Source organism: Macrotis lagotis, chromosome 1, assembly GCF_037893015.1.
Source record: "Macrotis lagotis isolate mMagLag1 chromosome 1, bilby.v1.9.chrom.fasta, whole genome shotgun sequence".
NCBI lineage: Eukaryota > Metazoa > Chordata > Mammalia > Peramelemorphia > Peramelidae > Macrotis > Macrotis lagotis.
The window spans coordinates 927,587,881-927,600,284 of NC_133658.1; the positions used below are offsets into that span (position 1 = coordinate 927,587,881).

A 12,404-nucleotide genomic window follows, 5' to 3' on the forward strand; every position below is an offset into this window, starting at 1 on the left:
AACCTAAAGTAGAGGTCTAGAATAGTGGGAAATCCTTATTAAGGATTCGAGAAGACTGGGCTGCAAGGCCTGTTGACCCGACTTTGGAGGAACATTGATTGGGAAAGTCAAAACTGGCTGGAGGTGGGGAAGGAGGAGGAGGAAGAGGAAGAAATGCGGAGGCACCGGAAACAATGAGAAAAAAAATGGATTGGAAAAGCAGTGGCAATAACAGCACAAGTTGGATATTTCCTATAACCAAAAAAAGCACTTAAGGAACTTATGAGAGAAATGGATTCGGTAAAAAAGAAAAGAATCCATGAAAGGTTAGGAATGTGAGGTGGTTGGATTAAATTTAGATGATCATTCAGGTGATTTCCCACTCTGGCACTGTGATGAATTCCCTGAAACAAAAAGTCATTGAGTGCTAGTAACAACTGAGATATCTCGGGAAGTGAGAAGACAACCTCATTTAGAAATTAATGTGGAAAAATGAGTTGAAAATCCAAACACAGTGTGATTGTTACTAAGCAGATTGATTTTGCTGAAGAGCAATTTGGCAGGAAAAAAGAGAACAAAATTATTGTGAAATGGAAAAATAAAAATACAAAACAGACAAAAGTGACATTATGAGGACTGATCTCTCTCTCTCTCTCTCTCTCTCTCTCTCTCTCTCTCTCTCTCTCTCTCTCTCTCTCTCTCTCTCCCTCCCTCTCTCTCTCTCTCTCTCCATCTTAATCCTGTGGTCATTTAATCTCCCCTTGAGGACCTCCAAGGAGGGCAAGGAAGCTATTACTTCCAGGGGCACCATTGCACTTCTCCATAGACCTAATTCTTCTGGAGGTGAAATCAGCCTGTCTGCAGTGCTACTCTGCTCCTAGTTGTGTCTGATTGGACTCATCTATTTCCAAACAATCCTTCAAATACTTGAAGACAACCATCTTATTCCCTTGGTATCTCTTTTCTCCTAGAGAAAATCCTCCATTCCTTCCACTAATTTTCTGAAGTAAGTTTTTTAGTCCCTTCACCATTTGGGTCCTTGTCTTCTGGACACATTGTCCAAATCTTTTTTAGAATGTGGTGCCTCAGGCTGAACAGAATACTCCAGATGTGGCCTGACCAAGGGAGGGTATTGCAGACCTGCATCTTAGAGGAGTCTTAGGGGAAAAGAGAATGTGACAGATTCTGATGAAGGACAGTGTGGTAGCAACTGAGGGAGAGAGGGGCAAAGGAGACTCACACAGCTGAGATGTCACTGAAAGAATGGAAAAATCTGAGGACTTCTCTACATTTTTCCTAGAAAATGGGCATACCAATTGTTCTATGGAGAAGAGAGACAGAGGAAAATGACAATGGTTCAGGTTTTTTAAGGAGAGAATTTTTTTTTATACTATATTGGGATCAGAAGAAGAAAGATGGGACAGGATGTGATCAAGTTCAAAAGAAAGTGATAAGAAACTGAATTATTCAAGTCTTTCACTGCCTTTTTACCTAGTGCTGACTTCAACATGGTTTGAAGGTTTGACATTTCCTTCACCAGATAAGGCTTCCATTCAGGACTGTTTCTAGACCATCATGATGGTGTGGGAAGATTGAATCTGTAATGATAGAATGTGGGTTCAAATCTCTATTTTACTACTTCCTATCTTTGTGACCTAGGACAAATCTCTTAATATCACTGGTGTACAATTTCCTAATCTGTAATAAAAAGGAGATGCTCTCTAAGATTCTTCCAGGATGCACTTTACACTATCCATAAGGTTTGAAGATTAATGGTTTCTTAGTAGGGGATGAGAAGAGAAAGGGGGTAAATCCTACCATATACCCAGGATCTTTGTTTCTTAAAAAAAAAGGTCACTAGAAATTCATACCTTCAGATTTCAGACAGTTCAGAACGAACCTCATTTTCATTATCACCATCCTCTCCATTTTAATAATTAAATGTTGTTTACTGAGTTGTGTCTGACTCTTTGTGGTCCCATTTGGGGTCTTCTCAGCAGAGAAATTGAATACTATTTCCTTCTCCAGCTCATTTTTTAGATGAGGAAATTGAGACAGACAGGGAGAAGTGACTTGCCCATGACTAGTAAATATCTGAGATCTTGAACTCAGATCTTCTTAAATCTAGGCCCTGTACTCTAAACATGGTGCCACATACCTGCCCCTTAAGACAAAGGCTTCTACTCTGATTCCAAATTCCCTTTACTGAACTGTGAGTCACTTTTTATTCTTGGATCCCTAGCCTGGTTATCTACAAGACCCAGGAGATTACAAGACCTGCCTGAGGGGCAGCTAGGTAGTGCAGCGGATAGAACTCTGGCCCTGGAGTCAGGAGGACCTGAGTTTAATCTGACCTGAATTTCCTTATGTATAAAATACACCTTTTTCCAAAAAAAATTTGGGGTCTAGAACTGGGGGCATCATATGTTTGAGCTCATTTTTATAGATCTTTTTACTTTCATTTCCTGCTTTTTGGGGCTTGTTGTGTTTGCACTCATTGTTTCATATTTCTCACTGGCATATTAAGTTATGTATTGTCATGTTCTGCCCAGAAATGGCTCAGAAAAGACTTTCATCCAGTGCTGAATTCAAGTTTGAAATGATCCAATTTGAAAAAGTGAATGGAAATCTGGAATAAAAAATGGAATGCTGAATATCAGTTTGATCCTCCTCCAACTGACAAAAAATCTGAGACTGTCTGTGGGAAGAAGAAACCCACTGAAAACACCCCTGGTAGAAGTAAGTCAATGAGAGGCCGGGCAGACAAATGGTGTGATATAGAGAGGGAAATGAAGATGGATTAGAAGAGCAAAGGGCAATGGGAATTCCTGTGTCCACATAGATGGCTCCGCAGGAGGCCAGAAGAATTGCTGATGAAAAAAGAAGTGGCTTATTTCCAAGGAGGATACAATTGGTGCTTCAGGTCCATGAAACAGAATAGACTAAGCATGCGTCCACATACCAGACTTGTCCAAAAGATGCCCGAGAGCTAGGAGCAGAAGGGCCGTGAATTTCATTGTTCTGTCATACAGTGTCGGAAGACACATCAGTTTGAGTTGGGACAGATTGCAGATATGGACAAAGTCCCCTTTCGATTGGATACCCCAAGTAACAGAAGTGTTTTCACCTTTCTGGGCTTGAAAACTGTAATTGTGAAAACAAATGGACATGAAAGGGTTGTTGTAGCTTGTGGAGCTGCCAGAACCAAGCTGCCTCCCATGCTGGTTTTCAAACATAAAACAATGCCAAGAGAAGACATTCCTCGAGGAGTGGTTGTCCAGGTTCATGACTGGGGTTGGATGGATCAGAATGGGATGAAGATGAGGTCTGAGGAAGTTTGGAGCAGGAGACCAGGTGGGCTCCCGTGCAATTCTGCCCTATGGGCGTTGGATCAGCTCAGGGCACAGATCACAGCAAACACAGAGAAGATCGCTGCAGAGCAAAACCCACCACTTGCCCTCATACCTGGAGGCTTGACATCCCAGCTCCCACCCCTTGATGTGGGCATTCACAGACCCTTCAAAGCTGCCAGGAGAGACGAATGGAACCAATGGGTGAAGTCTTCTGGGGACATTTTGCCACCAGCAGGAAGAGGGAAGAAAGCAACTTTGGAAGAAGTTTGCACCTGGGTGAAAAGCTGCCAGGACAATATCAAGATGGAGATCGTTGTGAAGCCATTTAAGGAGTGGGGCATTTCAAATGTCATAGACAGAGCTGAGGATGAGGCAATATGTGAAGACAGTGACTCGTCATCAAACACAGATGAGGACAAACTAATGGATGGGAGTTTGGCCAGCGATGAGGAGTTCTATGAGTTTTATGATGAATAAAACTTGAGTTCAATAACTTTATCTAATACTGTTGTACCCAAAAAGTAAGAGGGAGACTAAGCTATGAATTTTGGGGAGTACAGTTTATTACCAATGACTATGTGGGGATACCTCCTCAAAGCACATAGCACCAAGTGTCCAGAGAACAAGGTTTTTATAGTATTTTGATGGGGGGAGGGGATTGTTAGCAAGCATACAGAAGGATACAGAAGCAGAGATAGCAGATATGTAACATGTTTCCTGTGACATAGGGAGTAGAGCGAGGTTTACTATCTCAAGGTCCTGGTTGCATCTAGGGAAGGGGGAGGCAGTTTGGGGAGGGAGCAGGAATTTTGCAGATACAGCAAAAGGTTTAGGTTAACAAGAAAGTTTTGCCAGTCTCAGACAAATTTATGGTACATTTCAAGACCCCAGGGTCAACCTTTTGGATCCTGTCAGAATATTCTCAGACCCAAAGGCGCCTAGCCAAAGTTATATTTCTAAGGAGTTTCTCAGGGCCCAGAAAAGTGTCCAGGGCCCCTTTTATACAGGGATTACACAAATATTACTATTATACTTCATTACTTTTTTAAAATTTCAGGCCACCAAATTAGGGTGCGTCTTGTACATGGGGGAATATGGAAAATTTCCTGGCTGTGTGGCCTTGGGCAGGTCATTTAACCCCACTGCCTTGTCAAAACAACAACAAAAAAATGATTTGCCTGAGTCACAGCTTGTCTGAGTCATGGATGTTATTAAAATGAGGGTGGCAGCACTCCTTCCCCACAAATTAGTCTGTAGATTAATAATTAATAATAATGTTTATCCTTCATTTTCAAAGCAGACCATGACATCTTGGGAGGTGATGCCATGAGAAGCACCTGAATTGAGGGGGTGCTAAGTCCCAGCCTCACTCTCTTCTCCAGAACCATCTGGGTCCAGTGACCAGCTAAGGATCAGGACGACTGGAGGTGGCCCTGGGTGCGAGGCCATCAGAGTTAGGTTCTTGTCCAAGGTCACACAACTATTAAGTGCCAAGTGCTTGAATTCGGATTCGAACTTCGGTCCTTCTGAATCCCATGCCAGCTGTCTCCCCACCGCACCACCTGCCTGCCCCTTATTCTGAAGATGACTTCAGGCCTCCAACACCCTCTTTTTGGCGGGGGGTGGGGGAGAGGTGGGAGTTTCTTCCTAACTTCTCAGAGGGAAAGGGTGCCCCCCGGGGACTAGAGGGTGGAGGCCACCGGGGGGGGGGGGCTGAGACCTTCCTTGGCTCTGGCTCAGACTGGGAGCCACAGAGCTGGGTGTTCCTGGAGAAATGATGGGAGGGAGGGGGCCTATAGGGCTGTCCCGGGTCCGAGGCTGCTCCGGGACTAACACACAAAGATCTGAAGCCGGAAAGCTGCTCCGGGACAGTTTCAGTTTTTGTTCTCAGAAGCCTTTCTGCACGGTTCCCAGTGACGTCTTGTGACTCCCCTTTGCTACTGGGTGGCAGAGACTCGGAGCAGCCAATCAGAAGTTAAGGGTCGTCACCCCCCGCCCTGTGTAAACGACCTTCCCCGGACTTGGGCATTTCTGCCTATGGACCATGGACAGCTCCCCGCGCGGTCTCCTTCTGGTGGGGCTCCTGGTTCTGCCGCGGACCTGGGCAGGTGAGGAGAGGACCGGGGCGCGGACAGGGACATGGGCGAAGGAAGAAAGGAGCCTGCTTGGGACCCTAGGGGTGGGAGGGCTTGGGCGAGGGTGGAGGGAGGGGAGGGGTCTTGGTGTTCGCCCCTTAGTTTGGGGGAGCGGAGATGAGGTGCCAGTGGGGAGAACGACTGGGACGGTTCTGGGGGTGTCAAGGAGCAGAGTTGCCTCCGACCCCCCCACATCCGAGGGCGGGGCCAGGGGCAGCCTTGTTAGAGAACTCGGGGGAGGGAAGCGGGGCGATGCGGGAGCAGACGGGGGGCTGCGGGTGAGCAGTGAGCCCCAGGAGCAGGACCTGGAGGCAGGGCCGAGGCCCGAGGCCCTGCCTGGGAGAAGAGGCCCGGGGGGCAGAGAAGGCTTTGGGTGGATCTCTAAGCGCTCAGGTCCTGAGAATGACCACCGCCCGCTCAGTGCACTGCAGCCCGGGGGGGGGCTGAGGTCCCATGGGGGCCAGCCCCCTCGGGGAGCAGCGGGGGTCGGGGCTACGCGGTCCCCGCGCTGACCCGGGCCCCGGCTGCCCAGGTCCAGGCTCTCACACCCTGATGTATATCCACACTGGCTGGACCCGGCCCGAGCTTGGGGAGCCCCGCTTCGTCTCCGCGGGCTACGTGGACGGTGTGGAGTTCGTGCGCTTCGACAGCGACGCCCCGACGCCGAGGATGGAGCCGCGGACGGCGTGGGTGAAGGGGGTGATCCAAGAGGACCCCGAGTACTGGGAGCGGACCACGTGGATCGGGAGGACCAACGCTCGGGTGTACCGGGAGAGACTGGAGGCTCTGCAGCGTAATCACAACCGGAGCGAGGGCGGTGCGTGACGGGGCCGGGCGGGAGGGTGGTGTCCCCACGGTCGCCCTGGGGACGGGGGAGTGGGATGCTGACCCAGGGCTGGGGTCCGCCAGGCGTCTACACCATCCAGTACCTGCACCGCTGCGAGGTCTCCCCCGACGGCCGGTTCCAGCGCGGCCTCTCCCAACACGCCTACAATGGCCAGGATTACAACTCCCCGGATGCGAAGACCTGGACTTGTGTGGTCCCCTCCCAGGAGACGATCTCCAAGCGCAAGGTGGAGGGAGGGAGTGAAGCTGAGAGCCATAAAGCCTACCTGGAGGAGGAGTGTGTTCAGTGGCTGCACCAGTACCTGGAGATGGGCAAGGAGGCGCTGACCAGGACAGGTACCGCCAGCCCCGCCCCTGGGTGCTCGCCAATCAAGTTCCCCGGCTCCCGAACCCCAGGGGACCCCCGGTACCTCAGGACCTGGCTGTTAGGGTGTTTCCTCTCCCCGCACTTGTCCTTGGCAATGTCTCTGACCTTTACCCCCCCAGACCCACCTTCTGCCCGAGTCACCCATCACGCTGCGCCCGATGGGGAGATGACCCTCAGGTGCCGGGCCCAGGACTTTTACCCTGCGGAGATCTCCCTGACTTGGCTGAGGGATGGGGAGGAACTGCTCCAGGACACAGAGTTCATTGAGACCAGGCCTGGGGGAGATGGAACCTTCCAGAAGTGGGCAGCTGTGGGGGTGACCCCAGGCCAGGAAGGGAGCTACACCTGCCGTATTCAACACGAGGGACTGGCTGAGCCCCTCACCCTGAAATGGGGTAAGAACAGTGAGGGATGCTGGGGGAGAAGACCATCCACCCGCCCCCCTCAAAAAGCAGAGACATGTGTGGAGTTACTGAGAGGGAGGGAGTAGGGAACTGGGAAAGGGCTTAGTGACAGCGGGAGAGAGACCAGCGTCTTTCACTTCACTTTTCCATTTTAGAGCCACCACCCTCATCCACCTGGAGCATCCTGGGCGCCATTGCTGGGGCCATGTTCCTCCTCTCTGCAGTCCTTGCCGGAGTTCTCATCTGGAAGAAGAAGGAGAATCCAGGTGGGCAGGCCAGGAGGGGGGCCAGCAGGCAGCAGGCACCACGGAGAGTCTGCCCCCCTGGCCTGGCAGCTTGTCCTTCGGCCCCCAAGTCCTTCCTTTCCCTATTTTGGGTGCTATTACAGACCCTGAGGCTTTAGATGAACAGCTCGGTGAATAGAAAGCCTTTCTCTGTGGGACAGCCTGCAGATCTAACTAGGTGGCTGGGGGCGGGGAAGGGGGGCACAGGGTTACTGCTTCAGCCTCAGATCAGAAATGAATATGGGACTTCTGCCAAAGGGCCCCAGGGCTCCTCCACTGTGGGTTGTGGATCGGACTCAAAAACCTATGGGTGTTGGGAAGGGCCTATTTTGGGCCCAACTTTTCTTTCTTCCTCCTGGATCTAGGTGTTGGACTGTAGAGGGGGGTTCTGGGGGAGCAGTTGCAGTCCTCATTTGTTACATCTCCAGGACAAATCAGGGAACTCCTGAGACCCGAGTATGGTCTCTCCTGGATTCCTCACTGGAAATGTTTTTTCCTTTTTCAGGTGGAAAAAGAGGGGCTTATGTTCAGGCTGCAAGTAAGTAAAGGGTTGACATGGAGAGGACAGACCATGGTATCCTGGGGTATGGAAAGGGAGAAGGCAGAAGAGAGACTCCCCCCTCCCCAGGAGCATTTCTTGGAGTTCTCTTCCCCTCCCATCTCTTGGTTCTGGAAAGTCTGTCCCTGACTAGATCATTTCCCTCCTTTGTCTCTAGACAGTGACAGTGCCCAGGGGTCAGACGACTCTCTCATAGACAAAGGTGAGACTCTGGGGTCTCCAAATGAAGGAGGGGTTGTTGTATAGCTGAGGGGAGGGTTTGTGAGTGTGTGTGAGTCCTGGAAGGGAGGAGAGGCAGAATCATGACAGGCTGGAGGGCAGAGGTTACTGAGGACACCCCCAATCTGTTTTTTTTTCTTCCTTCAGCTTAAGCGTTTCCTTTAATGAAAGAAAACAAGGCTCCAATTCCTGCTCATTCTTGTTGTCCTCTGGCTTCTCTCCCCAGCCCTGGCCCCTGTGTTCATCACCGTATTCTATTGGCCACACTCCAGGGAAGCCTCATTGATGCCCTCACCCTCTAAGTCCTCCTCCCCTCTCCCTCCCCCTCTTTTTTCTGTCTGCCTCTCTTTGCTGGGACACACCCAGCAATAAAGAAGGGCCTGAGGAATTTAGAAAGGGCTCCTCCTCCACACAGATGTTGCCCTGACCTCAGGGATCTTTTTCCAGTTGCAAAAATCTGCAGAATGGATTCTTTGTCTTCGATCATCACCAGCTTTTCTCCACAGTCTCAGTGGGACTTTACATTTGGGTGGGAGATGTCTGGGGACGGGAAAACAGTAGTAACCTTCCAGGCTATTTATCATTATTATCAAATTACTTGCCATAAGCTTTACCAAAGCAAATCTTTTCTATAACAAGCAATTCGTTTATTGACAGGATAGGGAGCTACAAACAAATACCAAAAACCCTCTTACCTTTCCATCCCTCATCAAAAGAGCTTCCCAATTCTTCATCCATTGTTCAGCTCCTGGAAGTGTAACCCTTTTCCCTGTGTTTTACTTAAAAATCAAAATACAGCTGGTAGTACAATGACTAGCATGATGAATCTCGAGTTAGGAAGACTCAGATCCCACTGGTTTGCCAGTCCTGTGACCCTGGTCAAAGACCTCTATTTGTCTCAGGTTTTTCATCTGTAAAAACCCTAACTCCTAGGATTATTATGCAGATCCAATGAGAGTTTATTTATGACATGTTTGACCCAGAGAGGTACTCTGTAAATTAGCGATGTGCAGTGGGCTCCATGACTGGGAGACCCAAACAGTATCAGAGTCAGGATTTGCAGTGTATGAGTCTAATAAAGGAGCTAAATTCTCCATTATTTCTGATAACTGTGTGTGTAAGAGGGAGCAGTATATGTCATGTGTGCTATATAGGTTACAAGATAACTGACAAGTTGCCCACTCTTGATTTAGCCATCATATGTGTCCTGTCTCATGTCAGCAGGCTTTGCATATAGACAGGTAAGCCTTCCGCGCTAATGCAGCATGTTACATGGATAACAACTTCAGGCGAGAGAGAAATAAGAATATATTCTACAGTGTAGGCATGGTCTAACCTTTATTTATAAATGAAGCTCATTTTTGGACAAAAATTTCTGTGACTGTTGTAGAAATCTCCCTTGTCTCTTTTTAGTTTTAAAAATCTCTTAGTCTCAATGGCAAAATCATTGGGACTCTGGTATGATTTCAGTCTTTCCAAAGCAGAAGTGGACTTATCCATGGAGACTATTTTGCAGGTAGAGTGAGTACCATCTGAAGCATCTTTGTCAGCCCTGGAGCAGTTTCCATCAGTTCGTTCTGGACCAAAAAGTGGAGAAGCTTCCAGGAGATCTAAATTCCTTCCTCACCATTTGTAAACTGTACAGGCCGATGAGTTCCTCTTTACATCTCACAAAGTCAAAGAACTGTGCATATTGTGATGAGTCCTGCAGTTTGGTGTCATCAGAATGTTGTAACCTTGGATTCAGTTTTGTGCAACTGACCAAGCTAAGAAAGGTCAGTTCACCAAAATCACCCAACTTAGCTTTCAGGTGAACTCTGACATTGTCCAGAATGTTATAAAATGCTCATTCCTCTTATCTGGGATTATCTGATCTCTTTGACCTTGTCTTTCTGTTCCAATTGCTCATAAAACATGCCCAAGTCTTGTCTCTGGCAGGCCACAGTTCCAATTGGGTTGCCAATTTGTGCACAGCAAAATCCAATGTTCTTGATTTTATTTTGCAGGCTTCTAAAGAGCCATTGGTTTTTATTAACAATGCCTCCCCATGAAATTATGAAGGAGCAGGTGGGTGCTGTAGACACTCAGCAACCTTATGGTGTGGCCATCATTAGGGTGTCATGATCCCAACTACCTGTCTGGTCACTGTCCTCCTCTCTGTGTCCTGATTGTCTACACTCCATCTGTCTCTGTCTCCTGATTGGCTGGTCTTCCTTCCCTACTGGACCAGCATCTCTCTGCCTTCCTCTCCCCTTCTCTCTATTTCATAGAAAGGAAATGGCTTTCTGGCCGCAGCACTTCCAGTGGCTTCATGGCCTTGCTGGATTGGCATCCCGTGCCTGCTGCCGCCTCCTGGGAAGCCTGGGCCCCAGAGCCCACCGCCGCCCCACAGGAGCGCCTACGTGGGAAATGAAAAGAAAGATGAACATTTGAAACAAAAATGATGAATGCTACTAAACATGTTGAGGAAATAGGGATCATGCCCAGGATGTGAATTAAAAATATTGAATGCTATTAAACCACTCAAGGAAATGAAAAGAAAAATGAGGATCTGAACTAAGAATGCTGAATGCTACTAAACATGTTGAGAAATTTCCAAAGCTTGTGCCAATGAATGGATCCAGGATATCAATCAACACTTCAAAATTTTGGTGTACATTTACATGAATTCATAAGCTCATGAGCACCAGTGATGAGTGGGAAGTAGAAGACTTGAGAAACTTAACCAGTATGATGTAGATTTGCCACCATTTGTCTTCTGTCAATTATGCTGTTGACCTTCAGTCAGTCATGTGCAAATCTCCATGTCTCAAAGTTTGACCATACATGTTTGTTGCCATTAAATGATCTAATTCTTCACTTTTCTGCTAGCCATAATGGTTTTTTTTTATTGTATGTTTGTAATAGTTTGGGATTCTGATTTGTTCAGTCTGGCAATTTCTATGATGTATTTTGCATATAAGTTAAATAAAGAGACTAAATATCTTAAAAAAAGGAAGGAAATGGAGGAAGTTGAATCTTTTTCTTTACCAAAAACTCATGATTCAGCTCCACAGGACAGATTTTTCTGAAAATGGCCTTATTTTTGAAGGAGAAAAGGTTCTGTTTTTCTCTTTGTAACTTTCTTTAAGTGCTGATCACACAGTCTTGTGCCTGGTAATGGAAAAATGTCATCCCTCCCCCTTTCTCATGCCTTCATGTCTTGATTAGCTAATTCACTAAACATGAACATGGCCTCAAGGTCAGCTTTGACACTGATGGCAAATTCTTCAATTTGAAAAGCCAAGACTAAAGTGAAGGGGGGTTGTTGCAGGATCTTCTGATTGCAGATGATTGGTGCCCTCAATGCAACCTCTGAAGTTGAGATGCAACAAAAGATGGATGGATTCTCTGCTGTTTGTGCTCATTTTGGTCTAACAATGAACTCCAAGAAAACCCCGGTGCTCCAACAGCCAGTACGACACCTTCTATAAGTGAAAACATTGATTACAGAAAATGGAGAAGTTTTAGAAGCACTGAGGACAAGTTCACCTACCTTGGCAGTGTCCTTTCCAAGGCAGTACACATTGACAATGAGGTTGACACTCACATTGCCAGAGCTAGTTCAGTGTTTGGGAGGCTCTGAAAGAAAGTATGGTAGAGAAGAAATATTAGACTGACTACCAAACTGAAGTTCTAAAGAACCATTGTGCTAACCTCATTGCTATCGGCCTGTGAAACCTGGACAGTCTACCAGCGTCATGGCAGGAAACTGAATTGCTTCCATTTAAATTGTCTTAGGAAAATTCTTAAGATTACCTAATAGAGAAGATACCAGACACTGAGGAGCTTTCATAAGCTAAACTACTGAGCATTCCAACACTACTACAGAGAGTACAACCGTGATGGGCTGGCCATGTGAAACTCTATGGAGAACTACCACAGGCCAAGTGCTCACAGCTGGGACAGAAAAAGCAATACTGAGATCCCCTGAACCTTAGAATTGATTGTTCAGCATGGGACACACTGGACCAGGACCACCAAGCATGGCGTGCCCTCTTCAGTGAGAGGGCTGAGTTCTATGAGAAGGCAGCTCAGAGAAAGCATGAGATATCTAAGATTAGAGTACCTACCACAGGTGTTCCCATGGACTATTTGTGCCCAACCTGTGGGAGAGCAGCAGAGCTTGTATTGGTCTGAATAGCCTCAGTTGGACTCAGTTGTCACTTGTCTCAATAAAGTGATGTCATTTTGGTCTTCTATAAAGAAGGACAAGAAC

At 47.6% G+C, this 12,404-nt stretch overlaps 1 protein-coding gene across 1 annotated transcript; it reads left to right on the plus strand.

Annotated features, from left to right (window-relative positions):
* Window positions 1–5,337: 5,337 nt before the first annotated feature.
* Window positions 5,338–9,520, plus strand: LOC141511328 (class I histocompatibility antigen, Gogo-OKO alpha chain-like). Its single transcript, XM_074220550.1, has 7 exons — window positions 5,338–5,440; window positions 6,000–6,284; window positions 6,377–6,649; window positions 6,800–7,075; window positions 7,240–7,350; window positions 7,874–7,906; window positions 8,085–9,520. The coding sequence occupies exons 1-7, from the start codon at window positions 5,377–5,379 to the stop codon at window positions 8,171–8,173; spliced, it is 1,131 nt and encodes a 376-aa protein (XP_074076651.1). The 5' UTR covers window positions 5,338–5,376; the 3' UTR covers window positions 8,174–9,520.
* Window positions 9,521–12,404: the final 2,884 nt, after the last annotated feature.

Excerpts from the sequence above, each read along its gene's own strand:
- LOC141511328 (XM_074220550.1), top strand. The coding sequence starts at position 5,377 with ATGGACAGCTCCCCGCGCGGTCTCCTTCTGGTGGGGCTCCTGGTTCTG. Across the intron at positions 5,441-5,999 it reads TCTGCCGCGGACCTGGGCAG|GTCCAGGCTCTCACACCCTG; the intron begins GTGAGGAGAGGA and ends CCGGCTGCCCAG. Across the intron at positions 6,285-6,376 it reads TCACAACCGGAGCGAGGGCG|GCGTCTACACCATCCAGTAC; the intron begins GTGCGTGACGGG and ends GGGGTCCGCCAG.